Source organism: Salarias fasciatus, chromosome 20, assembly GCF_902148845.1.
Source record: "Salarias fasciatus chromosome 20, fSalaFa1.1, whole genome shotgun sequence".
NCBI lineage: Eukaryota > Metazoa > Chordata > Actinopteri > Blenniiformes > Blenniidae > Salarias > Salarias fasciatus.
Genome location: NC_043764.1, coordinates 1,360,191 through 1,378,794, shown reverse-complemented (window position 1 = coordinate 1,378,794; position 18,604 = coordinate 1,360,191). Strand labels below are relative to the sequence as shown.

The window sequence follows — 18,604 nt, the reverse complement described above, 5'->3', positions numbered from 1 at the left end:
TTGGTGAAGTGGGAGACACGGCTGGAGCGCTGCATTCATGCAGATGGAGATTATTTTGAAGGCGACAGTGATGTTTTATTTTGAAATGTCAGAAATAAAAAGTTACAGTCAAATTCCGGATTCTTTTGGGTCCACCCTCGTTCTGTATCCACCGTTTCAGGCAGCTTGTCGACTGACACCGGCAGAATCCGGGTGAGGATGCCGACGATGACCTCCTTGGTTTCCTCTCTTTCTTTCTCAGGGAGACCGATGAGACGAAGGTTCCACTTCCTCTTATAACGAGCGTGATCCAAACACATTTGTTTGAGGGTGTCGTTTTCTTTCTGAAGTTGAGCCATTTGATCCTTCACTTTGCCAATTTCTTCTTTATTTTCCTTCACATTTTGCATAGTTTCCTCCATTTTGCGCTGGAACCTGGTCAGGCGTACATCTTGGTCATCAAATCTCTTAATTAAGGCTTGACAGCCTCGAGGATATCTTCATTTGATGCTCCACTTTGGTTTTTGTTCTCTTTTTGATATTTTCTTTTGAGCTTTTTGGGGTTAGGACTTGGCACTGGTGTTTTGTCATCGGAGTTTCTCCCCGGTCCCTCTTCCATGTTTTCCTGGTCCTCCGACACTCCGACTCACCCAGCTGCCATATTACTGTCGTCTGTTCACTCAGCATGTCGGCTCAACAAAAAGCTTCAATGTTGCCAAAAAACGAATGAAAATCAGCCTTTAGTCCAAGTTCTCAGTTCTGTGGAGGATTAGTGAGCTGTTGGCTTGCTTTTTTCAAATGTTTTCACATTAAGGACGAAGAAAAAGCCTTAATTTACCAGCGCCTGCAAAAGTTCGTCTCCTCACTCCGCCATCTTGGTCTCCCCCCACAGGAAGTGGGTTCAGCCCACAGGAAGTGGGTTCAGCCCACAGGAAGTGGGTTCAGGCCACAGGAAGTGGGTTCAGCCCACAGGAAGTGGGTTCAGCCCACAGGAAGAGGGTTCAGCCCACAGGAAGTGGGTTCAGGCCACAGGAAGTGATGCAGAGAACGTTTATGACAGAGCTTTCACAGGAGACCAGTAGGGGGAGCGCCAGAGCAAAAGTTCCAAGATTCTCCTTTAACACACTAACTTTGCTAAACATGCTAAACATGCTAACCATGCTAAACATGCTAAACATGCTAAACATGCTAACCATCATCAGCAGACGTTTCACACAGTTCAGACTTTTCTGGGCGTCACGTTGATCCGGAGCGGCTAATCTGCGAGCGGCGTGTAATCCTGCTTCTCTCTGCTGCCCGGATCCAGACGCTCGTAGTCCAGCTGGGAGCGGTCCGGGGGACAGTTCTCATAGAGCACTTCCTGGAACACACACACACACACACACACACACACACACACACCACATACACCACATACACACATACACACACACACACACACACACACACACACACACCACATACACCACATACACACATACACACACACACACACACACACACACACACACCACATACACCACATACACACATACACACATACACACACACACACACACACACACACACCACATACACACATACACACACACACACACACAAACACACCACACACACACACACACACACACACACACACACCACACACACACACACACACACACACACACACACACACACACCACATACACACATACACACACACACACACACACACCACATACACACATACACACACACACACACACACACACACACACACACCACATACACACATACACACACACACACCACATACACACATACACACACACACACACACACACACACACACCACATACACACATACACACACACACACACACACCACACACACACACACACACACACCACATACACACACACACACACACACACACACACACACACACCACATACACACATACACACACACACACACACACACAAACACACCACACACATACACACACACACACACACACACACCACACACACACACACACACACACACACACCACATACACACACACACACACACACACACACACACCACATACACACACACACACACACACACACACACACACACACCACATACACACACACATACCACATACACACACACACACCACACATACACACACACACACACACACACACCACACATACACACACACACACACACACACACACCACATACACACATACACACACACACATACACACACACACACACACACACACACACACACACACACACACACACACGGCGGTGGTTAGCGGTTAGCATTAGCCTGTATTGACAGACGTCAGACATGTTTTCGCTGTTCCATCTCGGTTCCAGACTGCTGGAGCCATGATGTGGCTCCAGCAGTGTTCCTCAGCTTCAGCACAGTTCTCCAGGGTTCTCCAGGGTTCTCCAGGGTTCTCCAGGGTTCTCCAGGGTTCTCACCTCCATATTTGTTTCCACTGACGTTCCTTCACGCTTCAGACCTGAGAACAAAGAACATTCTGATCAACAAGAAGCAAGACGAAAACATCGAGAACGCCTGAATTCATAATTCAGCGTGAGAGTCTGAGGAACCGGTTCTCTGGTTCTGAGAGTTCCTGAGGTTCTACCGAGTTCTCACCTCTGGATTTGCTGATTTTTCTGTAGATGATGAAGGCAGCGAGCGAGACGAGCAGCAAGACGACGACCAGGGACACTGCTGAGGACACGGAGGACGGAGGGACAGACGGAGGACGGAGGGACAGACGGAGGACGGAGGGACAGACGGAGGACGGAGGGACAGACGGAGGACGGTTCTTTAAAGTTACATTCAGGACTGTCATGATCTGAATGAAGTCCCAGAATCCAGACCACTGGAGGAGAACTTGGAAAACCTCCAGTGGAGGACCAGGACCAGGACCAGGACTGGGACCAGGACCCAGCGTACCTGCTCCGCCCGCCGGGCTGTGGGCGGGGCCCTCAGGAGGTTCTCCTGACGGCGTGGCTGGATTCTGGACGGTCGGGTTCTCGACTGACGGAACCGATTCTGGAACAACGAGAACCGGGTCACTGAAGGACTCAGACTACAGACCAGGGAAGACCAGGTCCCAGCAGTGAACCAGTAGAGTCCAGCAGGGTCCAGCAGGGTCCAGCAGGGTCCAGCAGGGTCCAGCAGGGTCCAGCAGGGTCCAGTAGGCTCTAGTAGGGTCCAGTACTGTCCAGTAGGGTCTATTAGGGTCTTGTAGGGTCCAGTAGGGTCTAGTAGGGTCCAGTAGGGTCCAGTCGGGTCTAGTAGGGTCCAGTAGGGTCCAGTAGGGTCCAGTAGGCTCTAGTAGGGTCCAGTAGGGTCCAGTAGGCTCTAGTAGGGTCCAGTACTGTCCAGTAGGGTCTATTAGGGTCCAGTAGGGTCCAGTAGGGTCTAGTAGGGTCCAGTAGGGTCTAGTAGGGTCCAGTAGGGTCCAGTCGGGTCCAGTAGGGTCTAGTAGGGTCCAGTAGGGTCCAGTAGGGTCCAGTCGGGTCCAGCGGGTGACGGAGGCTCACCGGCGGTGACGGAGACCTGGGCCATGCAGACGGAGTAGGTGGAGGTCTGGGCGGCCAGACCACACAGCAACAAGCCGGAATCGGACCGAGTCACCCCGGAGATGTGGACCAGCACGCTGTTGGAGCTCCGGTCGTAGCGGACGCTGTAGCGGCCGTTCTGGGCCGAGTCTTCCCGGGTCTGGATCAGGATCCCGTCCCCCTGACACTCCTGCCGGCACAGGATCTTCCAGGTCCCGGAGAACCCGAAGCTGCACTGGAAGACCAGGTCCCCCCCGACCGCCGCCGTCAGCTGGGTCTGGGCCTCCACCCGCACACCTGACAGAGCAGCGAGGAGAGCCGGGTCAGAGCAGGGCTGCTGGAGGGCGGCCCCCCGCCCCTCCCCCCCCCGGGTCCCCGGTTCGATGCCCTGAACTCCGGCTCTTTCGGTTCCTCCTCAGTTTCCTCTCGATCCGCTGAAATCGCCAGGTTCTGTTTTTAGTTCAGTGCCACTCAGTTCCACTTCCTGTCCGTCCTCTCAGCCTGTCCAGACCCCGAAAGGGTCCTAAAGGGTCCTAAAGGTTCTCAAAGGTTCCTAAAGGTTCTGAGGAAGCTGCAGAGAACCGGAGGTCTGACAGTTGGTCCCGGTTCCAGTGGGACTGAAGACGGAACCCAGGAGAACGTTCTTTACTGAGAGGAACGTTGCCCCGGTTCTCTGAACAAGGTGAAGTAAAAAGGTGGAGAAGGCTGCAGGTCGGCGAGGGGCAGGGGGCGGAGGCCGGAGGTCAGAGGTCAAACTTTAAGTGTTGAGCACTTTTCATGTTTATAAAACACAACACAAAGTGCTGAACAGCAAAAACAGTCAAACACAAAACAAGAACGAAAACTGCACCATCGATCAGTATGTACCACACACACACACACACACACACACACACACACACACACACACACACGCGCACACACAGTCTTGTATTTCTATCCTTGTGGGGACCGTCCATTGACTCCCATTCATGTCTAGCCCCTAACCCTGACCCTTACCCTAACCCTAACCCACACCACAACAAAGCCTAACCCTAAAGAAATGTTTTTGCACTTTTACTTTTTTCAGTAACAACAACATGGTCAAGAAAACACTGTTTCTCCTACTTAGGACCGGAAAAAGGTCCCACAAGGCACGTCGTTCCACGTTTTGCTATCCTTGTGGGGACATTTGGCCCCGACAAGGATAGAAATACAAGAACGCACACACGCGCACACACACGCGCACACACACACATGCACACACACGCACACACACACACACACACACACACTCCCATTTTGCACAACAGAGACATTGCATGGCACTAGGCATCATGGGAAAACGCCACCAGTGCGGCCGTGCACACCAGGAGAAGGCGAAGGTCATTAACAGGTCAAAGGTTAGAGGTACTGACCGATGAAGACGAGGATGAAGAAAACCTTCATGTTGTTTCTCTGCCGGCTGAAAGCTGCAGAACCAGGAACTTCCTGAAGAGTGAGTGGAGAGACTGCTCCACCCACAGCCCGCCCCTAACCCCGCCCCTAACCCCACCTCCACCCACAGCCCGCCCCTAACCCCGCCCCTAACACCACCTCCACCCACAGCCCGCCCCTAACCCCGCCTCCACCCACAGCCCGCCCCTAACCCCGCCCCTAACACCACCTCCACCCACAGCCCGCCCCTAACCCCGCCTCCACCCATAGGTGCAAGGTGCAAATAATCAGGGATACGGGGGTTACTTTAAAATTATAACAGGTTAGTGACAGGTTAGCAGGTTAGTGACAGGTTAGCAGGTTAGTGACAGGTTAGCAGGTTAGCAGGTTAGTGACAGGTTAGCAGGTTAGCAGGTTAGTGACAGGTTAGCAGGTTAGTGACAGGTTAGCAGGTTAGCAGGTTAGTGACAGGTTAGCAGGTTAGCAGGTTAGTGACAGGTTAGCAGGTTAGTGACAGGTTAGCAGGTTAGCAGGTTAGTGACAGGTTAGCAGGTTAGTGACAGGTTAGCAGGTTAGCAGGTTAGTGACAGGTTAGCAGGCTAACAGCCTTTAGCTTCACTGAGTCCAGGTGTGTTTCTTCCTGCAGGTGTCTCCAGGTGAGATGAGGACTTCCTGGATGTTCAGAGCTATTTCACAGCTGGAGGCAGAACCTTCCTGGTCCAGAGAGGTTCTGGTCTGGGACTGAAACACTGACTAGGTCTGAAAAATCTGTGGCTCGGTACAAAGAATTGATCCAGCCTGCATTTGCTGCATTATCTTGTGAACTCACAGAAATGAGCTTATTGACCAGTGGTGATAATAGTGATCAGTTTGTTGACAGTGCTATGCACTCACTAAAATCTGCCCTTGACGTAGTGGCTCCGTTGCAGCTGAAAACCAATCGACCCAGGCGTGTTGCTCCATGGTTTAATTCTGAAACCCGTGTTCTCAAACAAAAAACTCGGCAATTAGAAAGACTGTGGCGTAAATCTAAATCAGAACAATCTCTGAAGGTCTGGAAATGTAGCTTGCTAAGCTATAAACAAACTCTTTTTAAAGCCAAGACATTATATTACTCTTGTTTAATAGAAATAAACAAAAATAACCCTCGGTTTCTGTTCAACACTGTAGCCAGACTGACAACCAGTCATACTGTAGTGGAACCAGTAATCCCAGAATCTTTAAACTGCCATGACTTTCTTAAATTCTTTAATGATAAAATCATAACCATCAGAGGTAAAATCAGTGAAGCGCTTTCCTCAGATCAAGCTCAGGGAATCCAGCCACTGCCTCCACCTGAAATACCTGAAATACTAGATAGCTTCTCACCAGTAGATGGGGCTGAGATTACTTCGATTGTAATGTCTTCTAAAACTTCGACCTGCTGGTTCAAATCCTATTTATCTAATAGGTACCAATTTGTTCACGTTAACCAACAGTCCTCACCGTGCTCCCAGGTCAGTTATGGGGTTCCTCAAGGGTCCGTGCTCGGGCCAATTTTATTTCTGTTATATATGCTTCCTTTAGGGAACATAATTAGAAGTCACAATATCAATTTTCATTGCTATGCAGATGACACACAACTGTATTTATCTATGAAACCTGATCAAACTAATCAAATAGACAGACTCAGTGACTGTATCAGAGAAATTAAATCCTGGATGACTACGAACTATCTCCGTCTGAATCCTGGCAAAACAGAGGTCATTATACTAGGCCCCCATGAACTGAGAGAGTGTCTATCTGAACAGATTATCACCTTAGATAACGTCAGTGTATCCTCCTCCTCTACTGTCAGGAACCTCGGGGTCTTATTTGATCAGGATATCTCCTTTAAAGCACACATCAACCTGGCTTGTAAAACAGCATATTTCCACTTGCGCAACATAGCTAAAATAAGAAACATTCTACCTAGAAGCGATGCAGAAAAACTCATCCATGCATTTGTTTCCACTAGACTGGACTACTGCAACTCCCTTCTCGCAGCCTGCCCAAAAAGTGTATTAAAAAACTTTCAGTTGGTTCAAAATGCGGCCGCCAGATTATTAACCGGAACTAGAAGACATGAACACATTACTCCCGTTCTAAAATCTCTTCACTGGCTTCCTGTCGAGTTTAGAGTTAGATTTAAAATCCTTCTCCTCACTTACAAAATCCTAAATGGGATGGCTCCGACCTATCTCCAAGATGCTTTAACGCCTTATCAACCAATCAGAGCACTTCGCTCTCAAAATGCAGGGTTACTGGTGACTCCTAGAGTCTCTAAATGGACACTAGGTGGAAGAGCCTTTAGCTATCAGGCACCGTTTTTATGGAACCAGCTTCCAAGTGGTGTCAAAGAGGCAGACACAGTCTCCACATTTAAGGTGAGGCTCAAGACGTTTCTCTTCGATGCAGCCTATGATCAGGTCAGCTAGGGATTCTAAACCATCATTATTAAAAGCTGCCCTGGGAGCTAGAATGCTGTGGGAAGTACGGTGCACTGAGCCCTGTCCTCTAATGTCTGAATGTTATTCCCTTTAGTCCGTTCATTGCTTTTCACCTGCTGTCCCCCCCTTCGAGGGGGAGTCTTCTCCAGTTTCAGTTGCTGACTCCACTATTACGAGGGCCTACGAACAAGCTCCGGCCAGACTGTCCTCAACATAGTCCTAGGCTTTACTTCTTACTGTCTCATGCTAGCTGTTGCCAAAGCTGTCCGTCCCTGGGAGAGGGATCCCTCCATACTGTGGTTCTCCCCAAGATCTCTTCTTCTCCCACTGGGTTTTTGGAGTTTTTTCTTGCCGGATGTGAGGGTCTAAGGCGGTGGTTGCTTCGTTTTGTCTCGTTACTGTGAATTTGACATATTAACATTATGCTTAGTCTCTGTTTTTACTTTTACCAACCAATGTAACATCTTGAAGCCTCTGAGGCAGCTGTTGTTGTGATACTGGGCTATACAGAAATACATTGATTGATTGATTGATTGAGTTTCTCTCTGAGCAGCAGGAGGTCCAATCACCTCATTCAGCAGCAGAGCGGAGGCTGCTCACATGTCTGCAGCATCTGTCTCTAGAGCTGTGGCGGTGTCCAGTGGTTCTGGTGGTTCTGGGGGTCTCGGTGGTTCTGGTGGTCTCGGTGGTTCTGGTGGTTCTGGTGGTTCTGGTGGTTCTGGTGGTTCCATTGGTTCCGGTGATCTTGGTGGTTCTGGTGGTTCCGGTGGTTCCGGAGGTCTCGATGGTTCTGGTGGTTCCGGTGGTTCCGGTGGTCTTGGTGGTTCCGGTGGTCTCGGTGGTCCCGGTGGTCTCGGTAGTTCCGGTGGTCTCGGTGGTCCCGGTGGTCTCGGTAGTTCCGGTGGTCTCGGTGGTCCCGGTGGTTCTGGTGGTTCTGGGTTGTGTGCTTACGGCGCAGATGTCCAGCCGGCGCCGCCTCCGCTCAGAAAACACCAAGATCACACTGAGGTGCAAAAGGCTGTAGTTCCAGGGAATGTCCAGCAGGGGGCGACGATTTCAAAAAGAGGGTCCCACTAGAACCCACTAGAACCCATCAGAACCCACTAGAACCCACTAGAACCCACTAAAACCCATCAGAACCCATTAGAACCCACTAGAACCCACTAGAACCCACTAAAACCCATCAGAACCCACTAAAACCCACTAGAACCCACTAAAACCCATCAGAACCCATTAGAACCCACTAGAACCCACTAAAACCCATCAGAACCCATTAGAACCCACTAGAACCCACTAGAACCCAGTCAAAAATGCTGAGTGTAAATAAATCCATAGAGCTCCTGGTTCCAGACCAGGTTCTGGTCTCTGTCTCTGGTTCTTCTGGACCAGACTCTGATCAATCAGCCAATCACAGCTCCTCCTCTGTCCAGGTGATGCAGCCATGTGACATGCTGGACCAATCACATTACACCTGGTCTACAAAGTCCAGTATGGAGACGACCTGCTGGAAGCTTCAGAACGCTGTGGTGACGTCACGTTAGCCCCGCCCACCTTTACATGCAGCCAATGAGAACGCTGTGTGGAACGTCAGGAAGGTTCTCCGCTGGATTTACTGTCTATGGTTGTAATTCTGGAATATTCCACTGATTTCTCCAAAGTAATCCTGCAGTAATCCGTGTTTCTATCCGATATATAGTAGAACCAGATCACGTGGTATTTTTTATGTACTGTAATGTATTAGTTACTTTTTTGTATCCTGATTACATTATACCGTTACATATAATCCATTACTACCCAATCCTGCAAATAAAGAATAAGAATCAGTAACAGAGTAAATCTTGACAGAGTCCTGATAAAATCTGGAAGAAAAGCCCTGAAACATGGGACGTCACGTGGACGTCCAGATCGTGTCCAGATCGTGTCCAGATCATGTCCAGATCGTGTCCAGATCGCGTCCAGATCGCGTCCAGATCGCGTCCAGATCGTGTCCAGATTGTGTCCAGATCGCGTCCGTCCGTCCAAAACAGGTGAGGCATCGACCTCAGCCGGCTCCTGCAGAATCCCACAATGCAGCTGGATGTGGCCGCCGACCTCACTGAGGCCGGACGGGCTGCAGCTCCGGCTCTGCTGGAGACGAGAGGAAATGAAAGGAGGCTGACCTCAGAGAGGAAAGACCAAGAAGCACCAGAACAGCCTGCTGCGGTCGCCACGGCGACGCTCCCACGTGGTGGTTGACACAGCCGTTCAGTCCTTACAGCACAGGTTGGACCACCAGATTCGGAGCGCTGCTCAATTTCCAAACACTGGACGATCAGGAATTGTGCAACAGTGTGACGACCTCAGCAGGACATGAGGGACGCCGATGGACCGGAGCTGTGGGGGTCAGGAACCTGCCGAGTCCGCCTGCTGGAGGCAGGACCGCTCTCAGCTCCTCACTGTCCTTCACTGAACATCTGCAGGAGCCGCGGGTTGAGAACCGGCGGGCTGCCCGGAGAACTGCCTGTGCTCTGCCTCAGCAGGGGGGGCTCCTCCAGACCCACCTGAGCTGGACCTGAGCTGGACCTGAGGAGGACTTGAGGAGGACCTGAGCTGGACCTGAGCTGGACCTGAGGAGGACCTGAGGAGGACCTGACGAGGACCTGACGAGGACCTGAGGAGGACCTGAGGAGGACTTGAGGAGGACCTGAGCTGGACCTGAGGAGGACTGGAGGAGGACTTGAGGAGGACCTGAGCTGGACCTGAGCTGGACCTGAGGAGGACCTGAGGAGGACTTGAGGAGGACCTGAGCTGGACCTGAGCTGGACCTGAGGAGGACCTGAGGAGGACCTGACGAGGACCTGACGAGGACCTGAGGAGGACCTGAGGAGGACTTGAGGAGGACCTGAGCTGGACCTGAGGAGGACTGGAGGAGGACATGAGCTGGACCTGAGGAGGACTGGAGGAGGACCGGAGCTGGACCTGAGGAGGACTGGAGGAGGATCGGAGCTGGACCTGAGGAGGACTGGAGGAGGACCTGAGCTGGACCTGAGGAGGACTGGAGGAGGACCGGAGGTGGGCCATGGGACCGGGTCGCCTCGCTGGTCTGGAGCTGGAAGCAGCTGTCTCGAGGACGTCAACGTCACGATGACTTTTCCAGAAAAACAGCTGGAAGCAGACAGTTTGAGGCAGTACAGCCAAGACTGTGACTGTGACGGTGCGTTGTGATTGGCTGTTGTGCCGAGTGTCAGACTGTAGTGTTAAGCGTTATTCTGAGCGGTGGTTCGTTCTGATTGTTGCACTTTAAGATACATGTTGATTTGTTTTGTTTTCTTATTTAAAGGTTTTTTCATCAACAGTCTGTTGTTTATGGACACAGAGGAGCGCTTCCTGCCGAGTGACACACAGGGCCCCAAACAACGTCCTGCCGAGGGCCCCATGAGCCACAAACAGCCCTGCACACACACGCACACACACACACACGCCCCGCTGCCCCTGAAGAGCAGGAAGCGCCCCTGCAGCTTCAGAGGAAGGCTCGTGCACGCTCTGGCTCGTGCACGCTCCGGGATACAAACTGCGTGAAGCTTTTGATCTGAAGAGAAAGAAGGAAAAGAAGGAAAGAAAGAAAGAGAAGGAGAGAAGAAGAAAGAGAGCGAGAGACTGCAGGTGAGGACTCGGCTTGCTGCTGAACGGGTGTCTGTGTGTTTCAGAGCTGAGGGTTCGAATCCTGTGGGGTTATTGAGCAGCTGCTGCTCAGCTTCATGAGGAGGAACGTTTGGTTCTGTCTGAGAGGAACATCGACACTCAGCTCCACACAGAGACAACTCAACTGCGTGTGTGTGTGTGTGTGTGTGTGTGTGTGTGTGTGTGTGTGTGTGTTCTCATGAATTAAGTCAAGGCAGCTTGTCAGCATTTGTCAATAATTTCAATTGAATATAAAGAACATGTAATTTTATGTGATGGAATTAAGTGTAGCCATGAAATTATGTGTGTTAATAATAATAATAATAATAATAATAAGAAGAAGAAGAAGAAGAAGAAGAAGAAATAAATGAATCGACTGAGTGAATTGACAGAAAAACAAGTGACCAGACGAGCCAGCGTCCAGAGAGGTGAAGCGAGGGAGGAGAGTGAGGACAGGCAGTCGGCTGCTGTCCGGAGGCGTCCGCCAGAGAACACAGCTGGGCGTGAAGCTGAGGATCCAGGTGTCAAATTACACCAGAGCATCAGGGGAAGCCTACAGATCTCCATTAGTCTGACCACCACAAGAGAACAATGTGACGAGTCCACAGGCAGAATGTGAAGACTGATAAAGATCAGTGGGATCATGCACATGACAGTGACAGTGACCGGAGAACCCGGTCAGGAACCCGGAACTCTGCTGGTTCTTCATTCAACATGGACTGGAAAGCTGGTACACCTGAGAACCCTGTCTTCCAGAACACACTCCAGAACCCGTTCTAGAACACATTGGAGAGCTCACTGTGGGACAGGGACAGAACCTCAGAGCTAATGAGTTCTAGATGCTTCGGGTTCCGTCTCGTTCCCTCTGTTCTCACCCAGTTTAGAGGAAATGAGATGAAACATGAACGTTTTTCTGAGCTTCTCTTCAGGAAGGAACTAACTCCCTACCTATCCAACTAACTATCCAACTAACTATCCGACTAACTATATGACTAACTACCCAACTAACTATCCAACTAACTACCTGACTAACTATATGACTAACTATCCAACTAACTACCCAACTAACTATCCAACTAACTATCTGACTAACTATCCGACTAACTATCTAACTATCCAACTGACTATCCGACTAACTATCTGACTAACTATCCAACTAACTATCCGACTAACTATCTAACTATCCGACTAACTATCCGACTAACTATCCGACTAACTATATGACTAACTATCCGACTAACTATCTGACTAACTATCCGGCTGACTAACTATCCGACTAACTATCTGACTAACTATCCGACTAACTATCTGACTAACTATCCGGCTGACTAACTATCCAACTAACTATCCAACTAACTATTCGACTAACTATTCGACTAACTATCCGACTAACTATCTGACTAACTATCCGGCTGACTAACTATCCAACTAACTATCCAACTAACTATTCGACTAACTATTCGACTAACTATCCGACTAACTATATGACTAACTATCCGACTAACTATCCGACTAACTATATGACTAACTATCCGACTAACTATCCAACTAACTATCCGACTAACTATCTGACTAACTATCCGGCTGACTAACTATCCGACTAACTATCTGACTAACTAGCTAGCTAACAGTTTCTGAGCCCCTCTCCAGGATGGAGGCGGAGCCTCACTGCAGCTCAGCTCATGTCACGGAAGGCGGAGCCATCAAGGACCACAGCCAATCAGCAGGCACGCTGGTGCAGCCACGGGCCAATGGGGCAGCAGCACATCACAGCTCAGGTGACAGTATTGGTTCTTTGGTTATGTCTTTAGCGGTTAGCTTTGATCCAGTTAGCTTTAGTCTGTGAGGACGAAGCTGATTCAAAAGTCAGAGTTCTAACTTCTTGATCCCTTCCTCCAGGGAAACAACCTCAGAGCCGGTGGCTGGTTAACCATTGGGTTAGTGGCTGGTTAACCATTGGGTTAGTGGCTGGTTAACCATTGGGTTAGTGGCTGGTTAACCACTGGGTTAGTGGCTGGCTAGCCGTTGGATTATCCGATGGTTTGGTGCCTGGGTTAGCTGTTGGATTGGTGGCTGGGTTAACCGTTAGGTTAACCGTTGGGTTAGCCATTGGATTAGTGGCTGGTTAGCCGTTGGGTTGGTGGCTGGTTAACCGCTGGGTTAGCTGTTGGATTGGTGGCTGGGTTAACCGATGGGTTGGTGGCTGGTTAACCGTTGGGTTAACCGCTGGGTGGCTCAGATGAGTGAATGTGAGTCAGATTATAGAACTGGTTTTGCCAAAAGTCAACCTGAAGCCAGGACTTCTGGAACCACTGTCCAGGTCCAGTTCATGTGGACTCAGTCCTCTTGGGACTAGTTTCCCTGAAGTACGTTCTCCATCGAAACAGTCTAGACCCACTGAGGCCGTTTCAGTCCCTGCACCTGGGTCCCTGAACCGGGTTCACCTGCGGTCAGTTACCTTGCCCGACCCATGACGGTCCACTTGACCTAGGACAGGGTCTCACCTGTGGCCATCTTCCCTGGAGACGTCCTCCTTTCATTGCTGACCTGACCTCAAAATGTGTTGTTTGTCCTGGCAGATGAAGCTCCGCCCACTCTGCCTCACCGGTCGGCGGATGCCAGCAGCAGTGACGAGTCCCTGATGGACAGCTCCTGCACCAATGACGTGTCCCGCCTGCGATCCGGGCATCCGTCCTCTGGGACCTGCACACAGAAAGGTGGGCGTGTCCTGAGCTGCTGCACCTGATTTACCTGATTTAGCGGGGTTTCCCGTCACCTGGTCTCGTCCGGTCTGACGTCGGACCTGGTTTCCTGTGTTCGTCTCAGCCGCCGCCGGTTCTTCGGGGTCGTCTCCTCCCATCTGTGCTCCTCCGTCTCCGTCCTTCAACCGCCTTGGTCCTCCTCCTCTTCCTCCTCCATCTTCCTTGCGGTCGTCCACCTGTAGCGGGCATCTTCATCATCATCATCATCACCGCCATGACCAACAGAGGACTAATCAGAAGCGCCCGTCCTCTACTAAAAGCCACGCCTCCTTCAAGTTGGACGCCGCCCACATCAAGGAGGCTGCTGGAGACGGTGAGCCAATCAGGTCGTCTCAGTGCTGACGGGGGTTCTGTGGTTCTGCCGGTTCCACCAAGTCAGAACCGCCTCACATCCACACAGCTGCAGTCCCTCCTGAAGGCCTGCAGCTCTCCTGCTGGGCCACTGGGTGGCGCTGCTGTTTGTTTTAGTAATGAAGAACATTAACACTGAGAGAACCGGGACCAGACCAGGAGAAAGGGGACTGGGACCAGGACCGGGATCAGGACTGGGACCAGGAGAATGTGGACTGGTGTCAGAGCGGTACACTAAACGGAGGTCAGGTTGACAGGAAGAGCCGACCGGAGCGTTCCACTGCAGCAGCGGGAGGAACAGAAGCAGGCCGTCCGTCCCTGTTTATCAGCCCCCCCTTATCAGCCCCCCCCCCCCCGCCCCCGCCAGGCCCGGCTTATCTGAGCAGAACACACCGACACACCGACGGAACCGCCCACTCCGCCCAGCGCCCGAAAACAGGCCGGCAGCTCGACTCAGCAGCCACGGTTTGATTCCCAGTCAAGATACAGCAAGCTGCAGCTGCCAGAGCAGAACCCAGAGAACCTCACACACCCAGAGCAGAACCTCACACACCAGAACAGAACCTCACACACCCAGAACAGAACCTCACACACCCAGAACCGAACCTCACACACTCAGAGCAGAACCTCACACACCAGAACAGAACCTCACACACCCAGAACAGAACCTCACACACCCAGAACCGAACCTCACACACTCAGAACAGAACCTCACACATCTAGAGCAGAACCTCACACACCCAGAGCAGAACCTCATACACCAGAACAGAACCTCACACACCCAGAACAGAACCTCACACACCAGAACAGAACCTCACACACCCAGAACCGAACCTCACACACTCAGAGCAGAACCTCACACACCCAGAGCAGAACCTCACACACCCAGAACAGAACCTCACACACCAGAACAGAACCTCACACACCCAGAACCGAACCTCACACACCCAGAGCAGAACCTCACACACCCAGAACAGAACCTCATACACCAGAACAGAACCTCACACACCCAGAACAGAACCTCACACACCAGAACAGAACCTCACACACCCAGAGCAGAACCTCACACACCCAGAACAGAACCTCATACACCAGAACAGAACCTCACACACCCAGAACAGAACCTCACACACCAGAACAGAACCTCACACACCCAGAACAGAACCTCACACACCCAGAACAGAACCTCACACACCAGAACAGAACCTCACACACCCAGAACAGAACCTCACACACCCAGAGCAGAACCTCACACACACCGGAACACGGAGTGTTGGAGTCATGACAATATTTCAAACTGCTCTTCATTCTGGAAACGATCCTATTCCGTCTACATGGAAACACAGGAAGTTCCTGGTCCTGGTCCTGGTTCTGGTTCTGGTTCTGGTTCTGGTTCTGGTCCTGGTCCTAGTCCTAGTCCTGGTCTGGTCCTGGTCCTGGTTCTGGTCCTGATTCTTTGGGTCTTGGCAGTTTTAGAGTTGACAAAGCTGACAACAGCACCAACTACTGGCCAACATGAAAAAGACAGGGTTTTCTGTGTTTTGGCTGTTGCCATGGAATCAGACAGTGGTTTTAACACGTTGCCATGGAAACGTAAAACTTCTGAAAGTAAAAGACAAAAGCAAAATGTTTTGACCTGAACCGTTGCCACAGAAACAGGTTCTAGGTGTGACGAAAACCACGAACACCTAACGACAACCGCTAGCTACGTGAAGACGACGGAGAGAGACAGCAGCTCCGCGACTCTTTCAAAACCCCTCCAGAGTAACTAGAACTCAGTAACTAACGTGACAGGAATCAGTTACTGGACCTCACAGCATCACGTTCTGTAGTACTGCCTGATCAGCAGCTCTGGTAACCATGACAACAAGTACTTTTCAGAGAAGTAACTAGTTATGGAGTAACTAATACTCTCAGAGAAGTAACTAGTTAAGGTGGAGTAACGAGAGCTATAATAGCAGTAACTAGCTAGAGCACAAACTCGCTGTCTTGACTGTCCGCTGATTGGCTGTCCTCCCTGCTGTCCTCTGATTGGCTGTCCTCCCTGCTGTCCTCTGATTGGCTGTCCTCCCTGCTCTCCCCTGACTGGCTGTCCTCCCTGCTGTCCTCCCTGCTGTCCTCCCTGCTGTCCTCCCTGCTGTCCTCTGATTGGCTGTCCTCCCTGCTGTCCTCCCTGCTGTCCTCTGATTGGCTGTCTCCCTGCAGACTGCTGTGTCCGCTGTCTCCTGTCCTGCCTGTACTGCGAGCTGCTGTCCCTGTGCGCGGCGCTGGGGGAGTGCGTGGCGTGCGGAGTGGGCGGGGCCGGCTGCTGCGACTGCTGCTGCTGCTGCGTGGAGGCGGCGGCGGCGGCGTGCTCGGAGGAGGCGTGCCAGGCGGCGCTGGACTGCGGCGTGCTGGAGGGAGGCTGCGGCTCGTCCGACTGCCTGGAGGTCTGCCTGGAGTGCTGCGCCATCTGCTTCCCCTCCTGACGGCCAATCAGAGGCCGGCGCCACACAGACCAAAAGCGGTTTCAGCATTTTGATTTTCACTGAAGAAACAGTTTTATTTCTATTTGAAATGAAGAAATTTCACATCAAAACAGAAACGGTTTGTTTTTCTGGTCTTTTTTTTTTGGCGACGAAGAAAACTTTTGCTATAGTTCAACTGCCTGATAATAAAGCTACAGGTGCTGATAATATCACTGCAGAGCGCCTGAAGTATGCTACACCTGAAGCTGCTGTACTTCTGGCCTTATGCTTCACTGGCTCCATGATCCATGGGCTACTACCTGCCTCTCTATTGTCTGTTACGCTCGTGCGTCATTAAGGATAAAGCTGGCAAAGTTGGGAGTGTGGATGATTACAGACCGATAGCTTTAGCCTGTGTCTTATCTAAAGTCCTTGAGAAAATATTGCTGGGTCGAATGTGTCAATGTATAAGTACTACAGATAATCAGTTTGGATTTAAAACAAAGATGGGAACTGATCTATGCATCTACAGCTTAAAAGACAGCACAGGTGTATTTAAGACAAAATTCCTCTGTGCTAGTAGGATTTATCGACGCGTCGAAAGCGTTTGACAGAGTGAACCACCGGAAGCTTTTTGATAAATTAAAACAAAGAAAGGTGCCTGAGACCGTAATAAGGATTTTGTCTCACTGGTACTCTAATCAGAGGATGCAGGTGAATTGGGGAAGTACAATCAGCCTCTTTTGGTGTCAGTAATGCGGTGTGCCAGGGAGGGCTGCTGTCCCCGGTTTTATTTAACCTCTACATGGATGAGTTGTCCCAGCGACTGAATGACTGTAGAACAGGATGCATGATTGGTAACACTCTGATCAATCATTTCATGTACGCTGACGATCTGGCTATTCTCTCTCCAAGCAGTGCTGGCTTTCAGCAACTTTTGAATGTTTGTTCTGATTATGGACTCAAATACAATGTTCAGTATAACGCCAAAAAGTCTGTTGTACTAATCTGCCGGACTAAAGCAGACAAGAACCTTTGCTTTCCAGACTTTCTGTCCGACCAAAAGCTGAGTGTATGCAGTCAAACAAAACATCTGGGTCATTTCATAACAGACCGGCTCTGTGATGATGATGACATCGCTCGCCAAAGACGTGTACTGTACGCCCAGGCCAATACATTGGTTCGGAGATTTCACATGTGCACAGAAACCGTAAAAATCAAACTTTTAGGACTTACTGTGCCCCCCTGTATACAGCCCCTTTGTGGTGCAATTATAAGAAGAGTGCACTACAAAAGCTTAGGGTGGCCCATAGCGATGCTTTTCGTATTTTACTGAAGAAGCCCAGGTCAAGCAGCGCAAGCCTGTTGTTCTGTCAGACTCACGTGAACCCTTTCCACGCTCTCATGAGGAATCTGATGTATAGATTCATGTGCCGTCTGAATGACTGTAACAACACTCTTGTCCAGGCTGGTGACCCCCAGCATTAGTGCTGTGCGTTATCAGTCAGCTCTGTGGAAGCACTGGTACAAGTGCCTTTTATGATTGTTTGTGTACTGTCTGTTTTTCTTTCTTTTAGTGGGCCAAGAGCCTGTCAGATAAAGATAATCTTTTCAGGAGTTTAAGAATCTTTAGGAACGATTTATTCAAATAATCTGAGAGAAACTTGAACAATCGACTTAATATTTAATGAGCCCAATTAATTCAGAGGTGTCTCATTTCAGGAAGGTGTGGCGTTTCCACGGCAACCTGAGAAAAGATAACGTTACTTTGATCTAATCTAAAAGCCAGAACGGATCCATCATTGAGAAATCAAGCTGGATTCAAACAAACTGACTAAAAGAAGAAATAACAGAAAAATAAAACTTTCAACAAAATAAATTGGTTTACTGTGAACATGCCGACGTTTCCCATCATGCCTTTGGGTCCAGTGATTGACAGCTCACCTGGGTGTG

The 18,604-nt window shown here is 50.4% G+C and overlaps 3 protein-coding genes across 11 annotated transcripts in view; 2 read left to right on the top strand and 1 right to left on the bottom strand.

Moving 5' to 3' along the window:
• Positions 1–18,604, top strand: part of LOC115408444 (natural resistance-associated macrophage protein 2-like) — a 918,259-nt gene that overhangs the window by 65,006 nt on the left and 834,649 nt on the right. The window lies entirely within an intron of this gene.
• On the bottom strand, positions 27–14,059 carry LOC115408466 (uncharacterized). 5 transcript variants are annotated; one of them, XM_030119252.1, is made up of 7 exons: positions 13,868–14,059; positions 13,596–13,794; positions 3,530–3,844; positions 2,937–3,035; positions 2,631–2,708; positions 2,453–2,493; positions 34–1,339 (listed from the first exon to the last, which is right to left on the bottom strand). In XM_030119252.1, the coding sequence occupies exons 2-7, from the start codon at positions 13,603–13,605 to the stop codon at positions 1,235–1,237; spliced, it is 648 nt and encodes a 215-aa protein (XP_029975112.1). In that variant the 5' UTR covers positions 13,606–13,794; positions 13,868–14,059; the 3' UTR covers positions 34–1,234. The 5 variants fall into 5 exon arrangements, with proteins under 5 accessions (XP_029975114.1, XP_029975109.1, XP_029975111.1 ...); XM_030119253.1 differs by having other exon boundaries at positions 13,895–14,059; XM_030119254.1 differs by lacking the exon at positions 13,868–14,059 and having other exon boundaries at positions 27–1,339; positions 13,596–13,856.
• On the top strand, positions 10,887–18,537 carry LOC115408463 (myoD family inhibitor). Of its 4 annotated transcripts, none has more exons than XM_030119247.1 (5): positions 10,887–11,073; positions 12,712–12,869; positions 13,671–13,808; positions 13,918–14,166; positions 14,462–15,270. In XM_030119247.1, exons 2-5 carry the CDS (start codon positions 12,743–12,745, stop codon positions 14,584–14,586), a joined length of 639 nt encoding a protein of 212 aa, XP_029975107.1. In that variant the 5' UTR covers positions 10,887–11,073; positions 12,712–12,742; the 3' UTR covers positions 14,587–15,270. The 4 variants fall into 4 exon arrangements, with proteins under 4 accessions (XP_029975107.1, XP_029975105.1, XP_029975106.1 ...); XM_030119245.1 differs by lacking the exon at positions 14,462–15,270 and adding an exon at positions 16,410–18,537 and having other exon boundaries at positions 10,890–11,073; positions 12,742–12,869; XM_030119246.1 differs by lacking the exon at positions 14,462–15,270 and adding an exon at positions 16,410–18,537 and having other exon boundaries at positions 10,890–11,073; positions 12,723–12,869.